General features: G+C 38.7%; 1 protein-coding gene across 1 annotated transcript in view; it reads left to right on the forward strand.

Moving 5' to 3' along the window:
* Positions 1-21,699, forward strand: part of LOC133527921 (uncharacterized) — a 56,629-nt gene that overhangs the window by 23,283 nt on the left and 11,647 nt on the right. The window contains exon 4 of the mRNA XM_061865117.1: positions 6,062-6,243. Coding sequence (XP_061721101.1) covers positions 6,062-6,243 — 182 coding nt within the window. The remainder of the gene's footprint in view (positions 1-6,061; positions 6,244-21,699) is intronic.

A 21,699-nucleotide genomic window follows, 5' to 3' on the forward strand; every position in this document is an offset into this window, starting at 1 on the left:
CTACAAAAGTCGTCAACATAGTAAGCACCTTGTGTGAACTGGATAGTAAAAATTACAGTAACAATCCTTTGTTGGTAAGAGAAATAACCGATCGTCTGAGTCCCCACTTACGAAGCAGATGGTGTGCATATGCCCGAGAAAATATAAAGAATGGTAAATGTGAGCTTATGCTCATGGCGGATTTTCTCATCGAGGAAAGCGACGCCGAGTTAGAGTTCTCACACGCTCGGCTACCTACAAGCAATATGAAGAGGAGGGAAACGGCAGCGAAGGAAACTGCCCGCCCATCAACGACGAGCCAACGAGTCCAGGGAAGTAGACGTCCACAGCAGGCGCAGTACCACGCCGAGCAGGCATATACGACGGGTAACGCCGAGGCGCGGCGTGTACCCTGCCTATGTTGCGGCGGTGGCCACAGAACCCCGGAGTGCAAGCGGATCTTGGCCATGGACATAGGAGCTAGATGGGACTGGGCCAGGAGTAACACAATATGCTTCAGATGCCTAAACAGCAAGCATAGAAAGACTAAGTGCCATGACAAACCTTGTGGAATCGACGGATGCACTTTTAGGCATCATAAGTTGCTGCACGAGGGAAAGGCGCAGGAAGTGACGCGTGAACGCCGGCCGCCACCAGTGTCCCGCGCGGCCGCGCCCTCTTCGCAGCCCACCGCCAGCCTAGGGTCCGGACATACGCCGGCGGTTATAGCACAAGAGCCGGACACTGTTACGAACACTACGGAGTATGTGAATAACACAACCACGGTGTTCCTCAAAATGGTTCCCGTCACCGTAGAGGGTCCTAAGGGGAAGGTGGACACCTACGCTATGTTGGACGACGGGTGCACTATAAGCCTGATTCAGACAGACGTAGCGGACACCGTAGGAGCTACGGGACCTGCCACGCCGCTATGTCTCGCAGGCGTAAGCAATATGGAAGCGGAGCCTGAAATAAGCAGACAGGTGAAGGTGCGCGTACGCGGAAAGGGCTTGGAAACCGCATACGATCTCGTCTTCACGACGGTACGACGTATAGGCCTACGTACGCAACGGATGAGTAAGAAAATCATGGAGCTGGAGCACTTCAAAAATATACCAACTGCGTGCTATGAAGAGGCTATACCTAAACTGCTTATCGGCATCGACCAATGGCCTGTGCTACTACCACAGGAAGCAATCGTCAGGGGTCTGGACGAGCCAGCGGCAGTGCTAACTGGGCTTGGCTGGGTGATCTTCGGGGGAAAACCACGGCTGGTTATTCCCAAGGAGGGCGAGGAACACCTGATGCTGCACTGCCGCGAGAGGGATGAGAACCTAGACTCCATGCTACGAGATTATTTCAACATAGATTCGCTGGGAATAAAAAACGTTACAAAGGTGGATCCGCAAGGATACTGCAGGAGCCGCCAGATAGCAAGATAGCGTGGGTATTGCCGCATTTTGCGGTAACTAATCCGAACAAACCGGGCAAGATAAGGCTAGTCTTCGACGCTGCGTGTCGCGTTCAAGGGAAATGCCTAAACGATTTTCTTTTGGAAGGACCGGATCTATTACAGTCAATTATAGGGATTCTCTTTCGGTTCCGCGAAGGGCAATTTGCAGTTGTGGCGGATCTACAGGAAATGTTCCTCCAAGTAAAAATAAGGGCCGAGGATCAACCGTCACAAATGTTCATTTGGAGAGGGGACCGCCGGACAGGGAATCCGCAATTTTACAAAATGACGAGCATGCTTTTTGGTGCAGCAAGCTCACCATTCCTGGCCCATAGCATCAGAAATAGAAACGCTATGGACAACGCTGATGAGTTCCCGGATGCTGTGGAAGACATCACACGTAATCATTACATGGACGATTACGTAGCCAGCTACCCGGATGAGAAGGAACTCTTACATCGTGCTACGCAAGTTGCGTCGTCTCACGCCAAGGGAGGGTTCCAGTTGCGAGGGTGGACTTCAAACAGTGTGAAGCTACTCCAGCAGATCCCGACGGAGTTACACGCAAGTACACCGGCACAGCTCGGCAAAGGCAAGGAAAATAAGATCCTCGGGATGTACTGGAACCCTGAAACCGACCAGTTGGGTTTCAACACAACAATGATAAGGGTACCGGCCGAAGTGAAGGAAATGATACAGACGCCTACGAAGAGGCAAATGTTATCGGCCGTGATGTCAGTATATGACCCGCTGGGGCTGTTAAGCCACTATACTATAACAGCAAAAGTTCAGCTGCAAAATCTGTGGGCCAAAAAGCTGGACTGGGACTCTCCACTGCCAGAAGAGGATAAGCGTGACTTTGAGGCCTGGCTGCGAGCTCTGGATAGCGTCGCGAAGCTCAGGATACCAAGATGCTATCTTTCAACGGGGGCAGTGGCGAGAAGGGAACTACATGTGTTCGTGGACGCCAGCACCAAAGCATACGCATGCGTGGCGTACTGGCGGGTAGCCTCAAATGGCGGGGAGGCCCAAGTGAGCCTAATCACGGCAAAAAGTAAGGTTGGGCCAACGAGGCAACTCAGCATACCACGCATGGAACTTCAGTCGGCGCTCATCGGGTCAAGGCTACAGCAGACCATCCGAGAGGAGCATCGTCTGACACCAGATCAGGTCATCAAGTGGACGGAAACCTGCCGCGCAATGTGTGGCCACGCGGCATCGTCACCCAGGTGTACCCAGGACCGGATGGTGGAATACGATCGGCTGACGTTCAAACCCGAGGAGGCGTGTTCCGGAGGCCCGTCACAAAGTTGGCTGTCCTACCGTTGCAACAGGAGCAGTCGCAGGAGCGTCAGCGGGGGCAGACTGTTACGGACAGCATGGGCCCCTGCCGAGACGAATGCTCGGACGGTACAGACCCGGGCCGGAAAGAATTACCTAACGCGTAAAACTAGATAAAATAGCTATAGGGTGCCTAGCTATAGGATAGAAATAAGTTGACACAAGCACACTTTGTATGATTGACTAGAAACAGGATAAAATTGTAGTCGCTATGAAAATAGCGTTTTGTGTCAGCTTGTTACGTGACGTCATCACCGCGGGTGAGCGGCCGGTGCGATCGCTGCGGAAGCCGGAAGCGTACTGAGCGGCGCGGACCTCGGTGCGCGGTATTTATATGTTCGGGCCGAGGCGACCCAATTTCACCTGATTTCTCCCAAGTTAGGCTTTCCCCAGGGATCGTAATGACCTGTATAGATAGAAAATAGGGTTAGCTATCCGTAGACACAAGCATTGTAAGCATTGGGCCTAGAATTATCGAGATATTAAGACTTAAAGTTATTTTTGTATGGAGTTGAACTATCGATAGAGATAATTATTATATTTATGAATATTTTCAGCTGAAACTAGTATAATAGGGTAGATCTTCGTAAATGCTTTCTAAAAAGGTACGGTTCATCACTGAAAACCTCAGGGTTCCCGAGATAAACCCGAAAAGGTGGTTAAATACGGGGAAAGTTCTACGCCCAATGCGAGAAAGAGATAGCACAAGAAAGAGAAGTCCACGTAACGAGGCCGTTCTCGAATTATCTGGAGTTACTTTCGAGACCTCGTATTCGCCCTATATAAGCAGGCGAGATACGGCCTGCGGACAGTGAGTTAGTACAGTCAGTTCAGTTCAGTTCAAGCGATCGGAAAATAAAAAGGAAAAGTGAGGAAAAAGTGAAAGTGCCCTAAAGTTGTGATCAGTATTAGTGGTAATAGTGGTTTTAGTGCTAGTTACGTGGACCGCTTAGTTATTTTACCTTAGTAAGTACTAGAATAACGTTATAGTGAAAGTGCCTATAGTGTTAGTGTTTTAGTGCTTAAGTTTGGTGCCTAAGGTCTAGACTAAGTGTGTGCTAGTGCTAAATAAATAAGAATTTAATTAAGTGGTGTTTGTTTGACGCTCCAACTACGTCCCACCGTGGGAGGAATTGGATTTCCGAACCAGCAGGCTCCGTAAATAAATATTAAACTGAGTTATCGCTGAGAGCTGACTCCAGGGTGTCCTCTGGCGGTTACAGCAGCATTTCGCCAAAATGGCACTACTCTTTTGAACGGTAGCTACTCTTTTGAACTTTAGAGAATAGGAAAAAGCAGAGTCGGTTTGTGTTAATACGGTTTATTTCTTTAAATTAAGCGTGGACCATTATCATATCAAAATATACGTCTTCACATTTTCAGAAGTATGAAAAGTTTACAGCGAAAAAATAGAGCAAAATAAGAATTAGGAATGTATATGGAAAATAAACGTGTATTACGGTCAGAGTAAAAACGGGGCCGCAGAAATTGGTGCAATGAAGCAATTTAAATAAACTAGCATTGCACCATCATTAAGTAATGACAACATACTTGAACGCTTGGCGGATAATTTGTTTGATTTAGCAGCATAATAATAAAATTTTCAATTGTTTAATAGAGATACATTCCTTACATACTTACACCAAACTAATTATTTAAACCGAATAATTAGTAGTAATATTCACGTAATTTTAGTCACTCGGCCGACATGTTCTGAAGATCCTAGGTTTTCATTTTCAAGCACTAATTGTCTGGTAGAGAATGCCTTACGGCATTAATTTCGCCTATTGTACAGTGTGTTTTCTTATGTGAAATAAAGATTTAATAAATAAATAAATAAATAAATAAATAAATGATTAGCTCTTTAATTACAAACGGTTTTTTTTGTTATCTACCCTACTGACTTAACATCTGTACCCTACTATATCTGTGTCTGAACATGAATCACGACCGGTCTGGCCTAGTGGGTACTGAGTTAGTAGAGAATGCCTTACGGCATTAATTTCGCCTATTGTACAGTGTGTTTTCTTATGTGAAATAAAGATTTAATAAATAAATAAATAAATAAATGATTAGCTCTTTAATTACAAACGGTTTTTTTGTTATCTACCCTACTGACTTAACATCTGTACCCTACTATATCTGTGTCTGAACATGAATCACGACCGGTCTGGCCTAGTGGGTACTGAGTTAGTGACCCTGCCTATGAAGCCGGGCATTTATTGTAATTGAGTGATGAATACAGATATTCGTTCCTGAGACATGGGTATTTTTTAAGTATATAAGTATGTATTGTGACTATACAAATTGTAGAATACACTATAAAACTTAGTATGTATTTATCTATACACATCAGTATATCGTCGCCTAGTACCCATAGTACAAACTTCGCTTAATTTGAGGCTAGTGGCTAAGTCGATCTGTGTAACATTGTTCCCAAATATATCTATTTTTAAATATATATGAATTCTCTCGGTCGTGCTCCCTTCCCGGTCATGCACAGCCTAACGACATCATCAAATCGATACATGTTATGTTATCTGAATCGTAAAAACCGAATCCTGACGAAACCAGGGCAAGGGTTTTCCAAAACATGTCGAGTCAGGTGGGGAAGGAGGAACACTTGCTAGGAATCATAATGTTTCATTTGCCTCGAGCAAAACATACAAAATTCGTTGGCACACCTTGGTTTGGCGGTTTGGTAAATCTTGGAGACGATATATCAGAAAGCTATAAACCGAAGCAAAATGACAAGTTTTATAGCCCAAAAGTACAGTAAGCGGTTTGACAAACCTAAAAGTATATTAATTATTTGTGTCCCAAGGGAGGAAAAGTAGGAAATTGCGTGCCGCGTGTAAAATTGTTACCCGAACCGAAGGCGAGGATGGCAAACACGCGGGATGGAATGTCCTGCGTTTCCTCCCGTGGTGCGCATACTATTGTTCTGCTCGACGGAGGCGGAAAGCGGTAGCTTTGTTTAGCGCAGCGGGAGCAAAGTTCACGCTTAAACACGCTTACGCAGAAAAATAAATAGCGCCATCTACAACTACAACAACGAAGGCGCGTTAAAATTAAAACACTACTTAAGACAAACACACCGACTGCGTGTGCGTTGATATGGATACGCGCGTGAGAAAAATATTGGAGCCATGCACGCACACGTCACTCAAGCAGTGTGCCGTCTCTCATAAGGATCTGTATTTTACAACGCGTACGTGCACGTCTACATCCACCAGTCACCAGTCCGGTGTGCACAGGAATTTATTAATTTTATTTCTTTCTTTCCAGTGACCCAACACCAACGACATCACCCCTGCTGCCGTTCCGCTGGCAGCCCGGCCGCGCCAGCAACCCCTCAGCTTTAGTTATCGACGGTCAACTGTCCACAGGTCGTCTCTGGGACTATGCTACTGTAGACCTGTGGAACCAGACCTACAGCAAGTATAGGAGGAAACTGTATGGGTTCCAATAATCTCCACTTCAACCCGGCTGCGCCAGCAACCCCTCAGCTTTAATCATCGACGGGCATCTCTCCACGGCTCGTCTCTGGGACTACAGTATTGTAGACCTTTGGAACCAGACCTACAGCATGTATTGGAAGAAACTGTATGGGTTCCAATAATCTCCACTTCAACCCGGCTGCGCCAGCAACCCCTCATCTTTAGTCATCGACGGTCATCTCTCCACGGCTCGTCTCTGGGACTACGTACGCTTCTGTAAACGTAAAGTCAAAATATAATGTATTGCAAAGACCAGCATATAAAATGTTAAAAATGTATTGATGGGAAACCGGATAAGAACTACTGACATTCTGCAAGTTGTGTATGCGTACAAACATAGGAGTTAAAAGTGACGAAATAACTTGTAGATGATCTTTACCTATAGATGATCTTCTCCACGTTGACCGTACAGCTACACCAAGTGTAGGAGGAAACTTCTTGGATTTCAATAGACTTATGGTCTTTTCTGCCTTTGATGACCACGAAAGCTGTCAATGGCTGGTCTGTGGCACTACACCAAGGTAGACGTTTGAAATGAAACCTACAGCAGTATAAAATGAATATATGTTTATGTGTGAATTATTTCCCTTGATATATCAGGATTTTTGTACCGCTTGTCAGGATTGTTGATATTTATTATTTTTCATTGATTGAATAGTGCTGTGCACAAAACTTGACCGCAACGTCCAAGTTTGTCGCTTGCTATAAGGACGGCTTGTCAGGTTATTCGATAAAGATACAAGCAAATCTCGCCCGTATGGCAAGCGATCAAGAGGTACGATTTTCCGACCGCAGTCACATGAAGACTGTTAAAGGTGCGACCAGACCGCAGCTTAAAAAACGGTCACGATACGGAATCGCAGTGACGCGTCGTATGCGTACCGTTTTTGACGCATGCTCCCCACACCGCTGCTGACATGACATACTCTTTAATTACCGTGTATATACAGGCTGTTCCGAAGTATTAAATCGTAAATCATTAATGTCTCCGTTAATACTGTGTCGTTTGGAATGAGACTTTGTACATAGGTTAAGAAATACCCTAATCAACACGTCCTATTCATCTATGTCCAGAGGGTAGCGACACGTTGTATAGATGGTTTAGGTACAAGTCATAATTCACTGGTTATAATGTAGTTATTGTTATTTCTATCGAGTAGGTATAAAGGGAAAATAGTCAATAAGGTTTTGAGACAGTGGAGCCCCCTAGTGGTATTGAGAACGACAGCTTTTATACAATTACTATTTTCTAGTTACGATTTTTCTTTGACAGTAGAACTTTTCAGCTCTACCTGTCTCGAGGGTTGTTTTTTAACCCCTGACCCAAAAGAGGGTTGTTAAGTTTGACCGCTATTTGTGTCTCTCTGTGGCACTTTAGCTCTTAAACGGATGAACCGATTTTTATGCGTTTTTTATATGAAAGCAGGCTTTCTAGCGGTAGTGGATGGATGTTTTGTCAAAATCGGTTCATCCGTTTATGTGTTGGTTTTTTTTTTAAATATTATTCTGCGAAAGACATTTACGGTGTGATAATGTTTCTAGTCTGACTAGTATAGAACAAGCTAGAATAGCCTAAAACATTTATTTAAATGTAATTTAATGCCATTGTGTGACATACAGGAATTGTGCAATAAATCACTATTTTAAATGAATATCATACTTTTTTATTGGTTGCATACTGTGTAGACTAGTGTATAGTGTTTATTTTTTTTATATTCTTTATTCCTTCCTTAGTTAAGATTGCTTTTTGGCCATACAGAAAATACATCGGGGTTTTTAATGCGGAAATGTTTTACACTAGAACTATACTCTGTATCTTTAGGTATTTAAATAAAAGTAAACAAACAATTTGTACATTTTCGGGTAGTTCTAATATTTATTGGTTAACCAACCAAATTCAAAACCGCCTGGATCTGTCACTGAACGACCTGAACTTAAACCTACATTATTTGATAATGTAATGTTTAATTCTACCCTCAACTGGCTTAAGGAGCCATTTGAGGGTAGATTTTGTTTACCTTTTTTTAAATACTTAAAGACTAAAAACTAGGTAAAAACTGTAAAAACCGATACTATTTTAATATTAAATTTCTAAGCACATTTTTAATTTATCAGTCATTATTTTACAAAATACAAAGTTATAAATTTATTTAATTATAAATACACGAAATCACTCCCGTATGCTTATTACCTCCACCATCGACGGTTTATCTGGACGGAACTGGTCAAAGTATATAACCGGTTATAAAATCGATTATTGCCGAAAAATAACCGTTAATCTGTAAAATAAATTATTTTTCCTTGTCGTATCCTCATGGCTGAGGGACGTTTCGACTCTGGACACTCTTCACCAGTGCTCTCCAAGCCGCTCTATCTTGGACCCGGTGCATGCTAGCTTGAAATGTGGTTTTTGTCTCGGACGTTCTTTGTCCGCCCAACGTAAAGCCATATGTCCATCCCTTCCTTCCTTGGCATGCGTCCAATCATTATGAGCTTTTCCAGATTATCTGGACCTCTCAGATGTCCGAAGAAACCAAAATAAATTAACCGTCTTAAAATCACAGGGTTGAACACTCGAAGCGTCAAGCCTTAGCGCTCAGGGGGTTGATTATTGAATTTCGAGCGCTCGAATTCGTCGCTCGAAAATCTGTGGAAAACGGCGAATTGATATTTTAGAAATACGAGCAATATAAATTAGAAATCTAGTGGTATTGACCACTCGTTTTCAATTATATTAGTAGAATTTCAATGCCTAGTAGGGAGATAAATTGAAGGGAATTACACGAAATCGAAATTCAAAAATCGGCCCCCAGTTGCTAACTTGCTTTATTTCTATTTCGTTATCAAAAGTGCAGTTGAACTAAAGCATACATTACCAGTAGCACATAATTGCGCACAAAGGGAAAGTTTTTCAAACGATACTGCATCGCGAACTTGCCGGGCGAGCAACTTGCTGCGAGCTGCTTGTAACGAGCTGCCTCTGATTATGACAGCTGCTCGCTATTTAAGAATGTAGTATTATAGCTCGTGGTCGTCTCTTGTTGTTAACCAGACTTACGGACAGTTGAACAACAGATTTAATTATTTGAGTCATACCAATCTTCGTTTGGCTCTGTTTCACAATGTCTAAGTAAATTATCGGATAGTTAATTAAGAAAGAAATTTACTGCCAGACCTGCCTTCCTGCAAAACTTAGCAGTTTATTTGAAGATTGTGATACGCCAACGATGAAATTATTCGTCAGATAAGTGGCATGTAGCTTATTCAGGAGTTTACTTATAGTACATTGTGATATAGACCCTTAATTTGAAAGAATTATATTTACTTAATGAGACTGCATCTGAAAAAAAAAAAATTTTGTTGAATCTTGAGTAAGTCCTTGCGAATCTTTTTGGAGCCCAACTCGCTTGTAAGGTGCTAGTAGGGTCAAAGACAAGACGGGAAAACCAGTGTCTTTTCTGGGGTTAAAGATTTGGATACATTTTACATACCAAAAATGTATTTGACCCAGTGTGTACGTAAGGAGCCCTTACTAAGGAGAGCGCGTCTTAAAATTTGTAGCAACAATTTGGAGCCTTTTCTAGAACGGGCTCAAGTTTCTATAAAAGACTCGCTCCTCCAACAAGTTTGTAAGAACTTCAGTTCGGATATAATCACTCTAAAAACTTTAGTTTTAAAGATAAGGTCTGTAAAGACGATAGGTAAAATATAGAGACTACTATATTTTCTAAAATAGAAAATGAATAAGACCAGAAGGCCTACCGCGAATCACGTTCGATGTATTGCCTCTCTATCGCACTTGTTTAATTCGTACGTAAGTGTGACAGGGAGGCAACACATTGAACGTGGTTCGCGGTAAGCCCTTTGGAGCCTAGCAAAGATAACAAACGTACATCGACAAACGCTAAACAAAACGAAAACATGCATCGGCGACGAAAAGTCACGTGACTATTTTCATACATTATTGAAGTTTCGATTGACATTTTCGATCAACGATTGCAATCTTGGCTAGGCATTCTGGGGTCTTTTGGAGATACAAATGCGGCTATTTAAGCCAGTCAAAAATTAACCCCCTTATTCATAAACGTCTACGAAAGTAAACAAGCCGCTAATAATCGTTTGTTCCTTTCCGACGTATTAGTATGATGGAAAGAGACAAACAATTATTCGCTGCTTGTCAACTTTAGTAGACTCTTATGAATAAGGGGGTTAAACTTTAAGTTAAGAGGGAAATATAGCACGTGACCGTCCATTCAAATAGAGAAAACGTTTTTCCACTTCTTAATATTTTTCATTCTCCATTATTTTTAGTATGTTATTGACTCAATGAAAAACTAGGTTTATAGGTTTAAAATTTTATTTTATATTTCAAAACATGCTGAATAAAATAAAATAAAATTTCAATCTAGACCTATAAATCTAGAATATATTATGCTGAAGCGATCAACATCAAAATCAAAGTGATTTGTTAAGATCTATTTAGCGCAAAACGTTTTCTCCCGAAATGGAATTTCGTAGAAAAATTACCGTTATTTCGTTAGATTTGAAAAGATATTCTTCCCTCTTAAGACCATTGAAAATAATATTTACGGCTCTTTGTGATTCCTGTGGTTCGTTTTTTTTTATCATTAGAAAGACGGTAAGCGATCTTGACGTGTTTTTTTAATTAAAAACCGGCCAAGTGCAAGTCGGACTTGCGCACGAAGGGTTCCGTACCATTACACAAAAAACGGCAAACAAATCACGTTTGTTGTATAGGAGCCCCACTTAAGTATCTGTTTTATTCTGTTTAGTTTTTTTTTTAATTTTTGGGCTATCTATTTGAGCGGGCGATTTATTTGAATTAGTTTTAATATTTATTTTTATGATGTTTATTTTTAATATATTTTTTGTATGCATGTGCCTAGATTTAAGATTTTTCAAACACAATGTAATATTGTTATTGAATAAAAATGATGATGATGAGACATACATATAGACAGATGGACAGTGTAAACCCTAATAAATACATCCGAAAAATAAATCATATACGAATATTTACTTTCTTTTGTTTTCATAAGTAATATAAGGAAACTCATTTTTTGAAAGTATTTTATAATAATTTTCAATAAAAAGAGAGAATTTCAAGATTGCTTACCTTTTTTCTAATGCTAAAAAAAACGAAGAATAGAAAAGAGTTCTAAAGCTTGACCAGTAATATATGATCATGCGCCATATTGCGGAATTTCATTGGAACTAAATTTTGCATACTAAACTGAACTGTCACCCTCTACATGAGAATAACAGCGCCCTCTTGACAAAGATCATATATTTCTGGTCGTGCTTTAGTTTAATGGGCTATAGAGCCCAATTTAGTTTTACTTATGTATAATAGAACAACTTGTTAAGGTTTTCTTTTTACTCTGATACTACCTTGAAGATCGCTCGAGCTAATTGGTGCATGCGAAATGAAATGAAGGTCGTGCATGAGATGCGCGCCAATCGCCAAGACGATCGTCAAGGTCGTTTCAATATTAGAACCAAACCGGTGATTTCTACTCCACCTTTTCTCAAAAATTTACCGACCCCTAAGACAAGCCAGAGTCCATAAGATTCCCAAACCTCGCTGAAGAACTCATCGTCCCGTTAGCGGTGCCGATGAGGCTGATATATGATCTACTTAGTAAACATGACGTCTGCAGTCGCGGTGCCGGTCCATTGCGGATTGCCGACGTGTGGCGTGCGGCGCGAGGCGCACGGTGTATGATGGTGACAGTATTTAGAGCTCATCCTCCCGTTAGCGGTGCCGATGAGGCTGATATATGATCTACTTAGTAAACGTGACGTCTGCAGTCGTGGTGCCGGTCCATTGCGAATTGCCGACGTGTGGTGTGCGACGAGAAGAGCACGGTGTATTATGGTAACAGTATTTTGAAGGCTGAAAACACTAGTAAGTAAATATTATGGATTAATCTTCCACAAACTGTGTTATCGGACGGCGTTAAAAAAATATTACAATTTTAATACTTTGATGTCCTAAATCTCTGACAAATAATATTAATACCTAATCAAATAATTGTATCAGTTAACAAAATAATAGATCTGTGACCAAAATCGAGCCACCAAACAATGTTAAAACGATTACGCCCTCCGCCCGGGCCATCGCACTAATATAGTCTGTCAAGCAAAGTCTGTCAGTAGCAATGTAAAGCAAACTGAAGTATGGCAACACTCACAGAGCAGTATTGCGCTAAGAAAAGCAGCAATGTACATCGAACCGAAACATATTTTTTTCCGCTGAGCGCGCTCTTCGTACGTCAACTAAAATTGCCGCTCGCGGTTTATTGAAGCATTTGGAAATTGTTATTATTATGAGAGGGACATTTTAAACTGGAGTAAAAACGATGTCAATCAATATGATGAACGAGATCAAAAAATACCTATTTGCAAACGGACTATGCTGGAGAAAATAATGTTTGAATCAAATCATTGCTTCCGCAGGTAGCTGGATTTTAGTATATTATCAGATTTCTCGGTTGGAATTCAATATTAAAGATATATCACGATAAAATGCAATACAAATGCTCCTTTATGCAACCTTCAAAAGCTAATTAGACATATTTAGGTAGGTACAATCGAAAAATATATCAATAGATTGAATTAAAATAAAGGTTTGTATGCTTAAAAGGTGGACGCAAAAGGCGAGCGCTCGCATTCTTAACCTTTGGTATGCTTAGGAGCAGATCTGCTACATATATATTCAACTTAAACATGAAGATGTCATAGCTAAATAAATGTAAAGGTTAAGGCATTTGCACTTGAGTACTTTTTACCAAACGAGCTGTTAGTAGGTACCTATACTACTGAATTTAACTAGAATAAAACAATCCATTGTTTTTTTTAGGTAAATATTAAAACCTAGGTAAGTAACCCCTGAGCCATCACTGGCAGCGGTAGCCCTGGTAGGGTATCACTGTAACTATTCTTGTCACAATTGCAGGGCTTATTAAATATCAAATATCTGGACTATTTACATCATTTTGATATGGTTTTATTCTGTTTTAGCAAACTTAGAAGACAAATAGGGAGCAAAGAGAACATGAGCACCACGGTAGAAAGCTGTTTTTAACATCAGTTCAGAAACTGAAGAAGCCCAAAGAAAATAATTATGCCACTTGTTAATTGTAAATTAGAGTATTTCTCTTGAACAATGTCACATTCACATACCAGTGTAATTTTGAAATGATTTTACTATATACTTATATAAATATACAGATTAAAAATAAATAAAACACAACTGCAGATATTTTGGTCTTCATTTAATTTCAAGGCAATTAAGATACGGGTCACTTTAGCTTACTTACACTTAATTCAGGCCATTCATTGAAAAAATATCATTAAGTTGGTTACCAATGTTACTGGTCCACTCCAACCAAGCATCAGAATACTTTGTACCTAGTCACTTATTGCATCTTAAGTATAAAACAGATCTGTTTGAAAATTTGTAATTTCAAGTTTAAAGTTTCCATTCCAAGTTTCAAAATTTATTCTTATAGTAGTAGTTACACATAAAACTTAGTCTAAAGCAATTTGCCTAATTTATAGTACAGAGATATTCCAATATCTCTGAGACCACTCTTACATGCTAGCTTGGTAAGGTTTTGCTCACACTACTGTTTTTATACAGGCTAAAAATGTTAGATATTTACATGTATCGGCTAGATCATATTTTATATGTAGATATTTAAAAAAGTCATTTAGATATCAGGAGAATGCTGTTAAGAAATTTTATTAACTTTCACATTAGTCTATTCAAGACTTGTCAGGAACTGACACAATTTCAGGTACTCAAAATATTAATAAAAGATACCTTGACAATGGAAACTTAACAACTTCCACTCATGTGAGTAATATGGAGTTATATTGTTTCTGGATAAAAGAAGGTATGATTTAAATGTTAAAATATTTTTCTAAAATTATGCACACTGAATAAATTATTTTAATTTATTGAACAAACAGGTAAAGCGACTTAAAACTTCTCTTAAATAGGTACATACCGACTTCGGAAAGTATAAACTAGGATTTTCCATAGGTATACATGTGCAATGGCTGAGTGCATGAAACAAATCAGCCTAAATAATATATTTTCGTGATGATTAACAAACGGACAACTTTTACAATAATAATCTAAACTATTGTCCCAATTTTTTTAGTTTTTTTAATTAACAAGTTTATTTTTCGTCTTGTTTGCGTTGTACACGTATGTACGTAAACCCCCGTAGGTAAGTTTTGTATGAAGAGAAACTTTTACGAACGCCTTATATTGGGCGAGTTTTAATCCTGCAACAAACATATGGAAGTATTAGGTAGATGTTGCGAAAGAAAGTAGGTATAATCAAGGTTCTTAAACGTCTTAAGATTGTTTAAAAAAGTTACCTTTGAAAATATTTGAGGACTTCGTCTGTTGATATTGGGAACAATCGAATCAGTTGCGGTTTCGAGGGCACAATTCGTGGTCTTATTGGATATATTTAGGCATACGTTTTATCTTTATTTAAGCCTTTTAACCCTGAAACAGAAAAAACTGCACATTATCTTAAAAATTCTCCGGGATCTTGCAGTAATTATCATAACCTCAAAATTTTCTAATGGTTAAGATCAACGAGCATGATTTTACTTACATTGTAGGCATCTTGACTTTGCTTATGGTCATGCACAATATTATTTAATATATTGATATTTATTTTAATGCTGGGAGCAGAAATTTCTCTTGAATTAGCACCGATTCGGAATGTAAACAAACAAGATGGACGATCCACATTCTACAGATAAAACACAGATTACACGCGATTTTGGAATTATTCGAACACAGTGTTGCTAGCCCGCGATTTTTTAAATTTGCCGCGTTTTTCTACTGACAAGATTTGCTTGACCAACTATAAATAATCTGTCACCTGAAATTACCAAAATATTAACTTAGTCTAAAAAAAAAAAAAAAAAAAAAAAAAAAAAAAAAAAAAAAAAAAAAAAAAAAAAAAAAAAAAAAAAAAATTGGCCATGCCGGGACGGTAGGACAGTGCAAAATTATGTACCTTTTTATAAGTATAACGAGCGAGCTCATCGCCAACAAACTGTCTCGCAGTCTGGCGAATATTTTGTTTTGTGGTACACATATTTTATATTTTAATGTTATAATAAATAAAAAAAAAAAAAAAAAAAAAAAAATTTACTGGGCCTTAATGGTGACATTAAGGCCCAGGAAAATATCCCCTTATTTACTACAAATTGCTATTCGAACTGCGTAAAGGTTTAAATTAATAATTAATAAAGAGTCTTCTCACACCTCACTCAAAGTACTGGTAGATATTTTCGTTGTACGCCATTCCTATTCCATCCTGAATAGCTCCTCTTTTACTAGAACTCCTTATAAAAACGTTCGTCGTTCGTAGGACTCGTTTTACGTCTTTGAAGTGGTATTGACATTCCGTCGACCAAGTTTTGATGCAATTCAAATGCGACTATTGCCAATAATGGTACTTGAGTCAAATTTTTTTCGTTGTCTTATTTCTGACCACTCTGTCACGCTTGTATTTTTGTCTTTAATCAAATAATTAAAAAAACGTCGAGTGCTACGGCATGTCTTTCTAGCTGTAGATTATAATTAACGTGAGAAAAATTAAAAACTAAATTTTACCCCATACAAAAAACTCTACGGTGTCAAAAATTTTTGGGGACAAAAAACAAGACAACGGAAAGGATTTTGACACACTTATGTGTTTTTTGACACGTATGTCAAATATACGTGAGTTCACGTATAGAGGTTGATTCTAAGTCAACAGTTTGCTATGGTTTTGGTCTGGTTTTGACAACCTTGACAATCATGTTGGTGATTTTCGCGTATCTCAAGCACAATTTTCACTTCATTTCGAATGCAGACAAAACCTTAACTTATTGTTAAATTTCAATCAGGCTCGCTATATACTTATACGTACGAGCGAGATGTACAAGCGAGATGTTTCAAAGCTTTCATGAGCCATGTTTTAAATTAATTTAATTATAGAATAAAAGTTATTATGACAAGCGAGATATAACTGTCAATTCGTAAATTCAAAATATTCGAATCAGCCTCGTGGATTACATCAATCACATACTCGTCACAACTTACAAAGCAAGTTGGCAACATGGCGGCCGCCGTCGGTCGCGAGGCAAATTGCCGTAACTCGAAGTTTAAGGTAGTTACGACTGCCTCCTGTATTGGTTATGTTACAATACGCAGGGAACAGAAGAGATAGCTCTTGATGAGCATCGATAAACCAATCACATACTCGTCACAAGGCAAGTTGGCATGTTGGCAACATGGCCGCCGTCGGTGGCAAAGAAACTTGCCGGAACCCGGAGTTGGAGGTAGTTTTACAACTGTAGTGGTCATGTTGACAATACGCACGGAACAGAAGAGTTCAGTAATAAGGTGTAAGTAATAAAAATTGTATTAGCGGACATCCTGAGACAGGTCACAGCATTTCCGCTAACCTAATGCAAGTTTCTAGGCATTGTGGAATGTTAGCAGAGACATGGACGCTCAACAAGAAGGCTGTGCATTGAATCCGTGTAGCACAAAGAACCATGGAGCACGCCATGCTCGGTATCAAGCTTCAAGTTCGAGTAAGGAATATCGAGATCCGTCGCCGCGACAAGGTGCTAGACGTTGGGTTGCGTCATTACCAAACTAAAATGGAGTCGGGTGTGACATGTTGCTAGGCAGAGTGATGGTAGGTGGACTAAAATGTTTTAAGTATGTAGTTTTAAGTTTTAGTTTTTAAGTTTGGGTGCCCTGAAAACCAGTGCCGCGTCTAAAAGACACGGCTTATGCTGAGCGGCATCCTATTTGGTGTACCTACGTATAATTATTTACTTTGTTGTTTTTGTTTGATTTTATGCCAAATAAATATTTTCTATTTCTATTTCTAAATGTTAAGAGGCTGTCAACACCCAATGTCCTTGAAATTGATGTTACTTAAACAGTTTTTTAAGAAAGACTATTTGTTTTAGTCAAGTAAGAAAAATATATGTTTATATTAATTATATTTCAAAGACCGTGGTTGTACTCGATACATGATTGAAAGAAGTCGGCTCGATAGAAAATAATTGCAAAGATTGGTTTTAAAATCACAATTAAACGGTTCTGTCTTTATTGTTTTGACTTGTGGGTCTGCAATTAAAATCACAATTTCAAAACATTTATATCTAAACCGTGGTTGAGTAAAATATTACACCAATAATCCACTTTTTTTTATTTAAATATTTTTCTTATTATTCCCTTGCCCAGGCCCAGTAACATGCGACAGTGCTATCTCATTTACTCCGATAGAAATAGACATTGTGCGCGCCTTAGGTATTGACAGCCTCTTAACGGAGTGGTGGCCGCTTTCGGATGAAAGAACCCCCTGGCATCCGTTGGCTCGTTGGGTGGACGACATTCGGAAGATGGCGGGTCACTTCTGGATGAGATTAGCTCAGGACCGGGACAAGTGGCGTACTGGAAGAGAGTCTAATGTTCAGCAGTGGATGATAAAGGGCTGATATGATGATGAATAAAAGTTGTGCTTCTGCTCGTATAGAACTGTCGGCTAAGATACGTATAACCGCACTTACCTGACGACTATGGGACTGAATAATGGCACTAACTTCGTCGCGCCAACTACTCTTTTTGTAATATGATAAAAAGCAAGACATTAATGTAACAGTTGTAATATTCGCTGTTGCAAAAATACTCAGTAAAAGATTTCAACTCAAAAAGCAAGACATTTTCAAAAAAATCTACAGTTCCAAGCTTTACTTAAAAATATAATCTTTTAAATCTTTATCAATTTCTTATGTTATGATATGTACTAAATGAAACTTGACAAATTGTTTTAAATTGCTAAATAAAAGTAATTGACCATTAATCTTACTCCCATGATAGGTAACCCGGCTTCAAGAGGCAAGTGGACTGCATACAAACGTACTCGACTGTTTCCTCCGTGGTTTCTGGCCCATGAGCAATGATTTTTTGAACACAGATTAATATTATCAATATCTGTGTCGGACTGTTTAGTTTTTTGATAAATAATAATAATAATAACTCAGCCTATATACGTCCCACTGCTGGGCACAGGCCTCCTCTCATGCGCGAGAGGGCTGGGGCTATAGTCCCCACGCTAGCCCAATGCGGATTGGTATTGATATTTTTGTTTATTTATACGCCTACATACATAATAATAAACATACATACATTGCCCAAAACGGCACAATTGACTAGGCCGCAAAGACAAGCGTGATATTCAAAACTGACAACAATTAGCCAAAAAAGCAAAACAGAGTAACACAGATAATTTCATTATCATTTAGATTTCAAAATTTCGTTATGTTTGGTTAAGTTTTGGAGGAGGAAACAGTCGAGTACGAAACCTCGAATTTGCAGACTTTTACCTTTTATGCAGGATTTTTCACCTAAGCTGCAGTTGTCCTCATCGTACTACTCGTAGTTTTAGGAGCCGCTCTCATTAACGCGACGAATATTTTATCTCTTGTACTCCTAAGTAATTTTCGAGGGCACCCACCGCCCTCTTATAGGTACATAGGCATTGGTAAATAATGAAGAGATCACCTTACCTTATCTCGAATTTTTATCAAGTCTAAATGTTTAAACAACACACTTAAATCACTAAAAAAAATAGCAAAAGCACATTCAGCCAATGAGAGTGCAAACAAACGCAGCGAGGACAATTCATTTATTTAGAGCAATTAAGTTGGCGGCTGTAATAAAGAAAAATACCCGTCGCTAATTGTTATAAAGTGGTCGAACATGGAAATGCGCCCGTCTTGGTAGAGTTCCGCACTTTTGTTGCAATCTAGCGTAGATTCGTATAAATATCAAAATCAAAAAATCAAAATATTCTTTATTCAAATAGGCCTAGCAACAAGCACTTTTAAATCGTCAAATTTTACAAATATCATCTTAATCTAAATATCAGAGCAATTTATTGATGCAGTTATTATTGTTCTAAAAAAAACATTGAACTATTATAGATATGGTAAACTTAATAATAAGAATTTCATAAAAAGATCGTCATACATCAAAATTGTATAAAAATACTAGTCTAGAACCTTTCTAGAATAAAATCTAAATGTCAAAAAATACGGTATATATATACATTGAATTATCAATTTCATCATTAATAACATAACAATAAATAATTCATTCTTTACAATCACACTTAATCCCACGGTGTTTCATCATTCATGTAGTCTTGTGTGCTATAATAGGCTTTAGAGATAAGCTTACGTTTTACATAATTTTTAAATTTACTAACAGACAATTCAGTTATAATATTAGGAAGTTTATTGTAAAATCTTACACAATTACCCATGAATGATTTCTTAATTTTATGGAGCCTAGTGAAGGGCACTGCGAGCTTATGCTTATTTCTAGTATTAATATTATGTATTTCACAGTTTTTCTTAAAACTGGCAATGTTTTTATGTACATACAGAATATTCTCATAAATATATTGACAGTGTACTGTCATTATGTTAATGTCCTTAAACTTATCTCTAAGTGTGTCTCTATGGTACATTTTATATATTGCACGAATAGCCCTCTTCTGCAGAACAAAAATGGTATTTATCTCTGAAGCACTACCCCATAGTAAAATACCATATGACATAATGCTATGAAAGTAACTAAAGTAAACTAATCGAGCTGTTTTCACGTCTGTTAACTGACGGATCTTGCTCACTGCAAAAGCTGCAGAACTCAGTCTATTCGAGAGATTAGCAATATGGGGACCCCATTGTAGTTTAGAATCTAAAGTTATACCAAGAAAAACTGTGCTATCTACTAGTTCCAATTCCTCATCCTTGACAATGACACCTGTTTGCTCATTCCTTATGTGACTTGTAACAAACTTAATGCACTTAGTCTTTTTCTCATTTAACAATAAATTATTAACATTAAACCAATTTACTACTTTAGAAATAGCATTGTTTACATCACTGCAAGCTTGTTGCTGTCGTTTGACTTTGAAAATAAGTGAAGTATCGTCTGCAAACAATACTATGTCATGGTGGGTCTTTACTAGGTAAGGCAGGTCATTAATGTAGATAAGGAACAGGAACGGCCCCAATATTGATCCCTGCGGTACACCCATAGAGACCAATGACCCCGGTGATCGCTGTCCACTCACATCAACCCTTTGTATTCTACCGTGTAAGTAAGACTTTATTAAATTCAGTGCCGAGCCTCTTACTCCATAATAGTGCAGTTTCCTGATCAATGTTTCATGACAGACGCAATCGAAGGCCTTAGATAAGTCACAGAAGATACCTAAAGCATCCTGTGACTCCTCCCAGGCATCGAAGATCTGTTTAATTAGCTCAACACCAGCGTCGGTTGTTGAGCGACCCCGTGTAAAACCAAATTGTTTGTTGTGCATTAGATTATTAATGTTAAAATGTTTCAATAACTGACTCAAAACTATTTTTTCAAAAATTTTGCTGAATGTTGGTAACACTGATATCGGTCTAAAGTTAGTGGGGTCGGATGTGCTACCTGATTTAAATAAAGGAGTGACTTTACTATGTTTCATTAGATCAGGAAACTCACCGCAGTCAACACTGTTATTAAATATAACTACCAGGTCAGGCGCTACAACTTCTATTAAGGATTTGACAGTATGAACGGAGACTCCCCAAAGGTCACTAGTTTTTTTTACATTAATTGATTTAAACGCCTTTAATATATCTGAGGCACTCACATGTTCAAAATTAAGGTTTCTAGTACATTCTGGGACATTCTCTTCTAACAGTGTAACGGCAGACGAGGGTGATGAATTTAAGTTCTTAGTTGTGGAAGCTGGTACCTCGGTGAAGAATTTTTCAAATTCTGTTGCTACATCTAAACTGGAATCTACGATTTTGTCATCAATTTTTAGTTTAAGATCTTTCATCCTTTGCTTTGATCTACCAGTCTCCACATTAATTACTTTCCACGTTGTTTTAATTATATCAGAGCTAGTTTTTATTGTTTGACTTATATAATTACGCTTAGCGATATGGCAATCTATTTTAAACTTCTTCGAATATTGTTTAACATATTCCTTAAATTCATCACTCGTATTGAACCGCCGTTCCTCATACAAGGCATACAATGCACGTCTTCGTTGATGTAACTCTGCAGTAGCCCACTCACTAAAAACTGATGCATCACTAACCATGACCGATTTTGTAGTAAATATCGCATTATAATTTTCCATAAAAGTGTGAAAGAATGAATTATACATATCATTAGGACTCATGTTGGAAGACAGAAAGGGTAGCGCCTGAATTAAACTTTGTTTCATTCGTTCCACGCGGTCAGAGGTTACTGGTACAAAAGTTATTTGTTTTCGCAAGGTATTTTTCCTTACA

This window comes from Cydia pomonella, chromosome 18 (genome assembly GCF_033807575.1).
Source record: "Cydia pomonella isolate Wapato2018A chromosome 18, ilCydPomo1, whole genome shotgun sequence".
Classification (NCBI taxonomy): domain Eukaryota; kingdom Metazoa; phylum Arthropoda; class Insecta; order Lepidoptera; family Tortricidae; genus Cydia; species Cydia pomonella.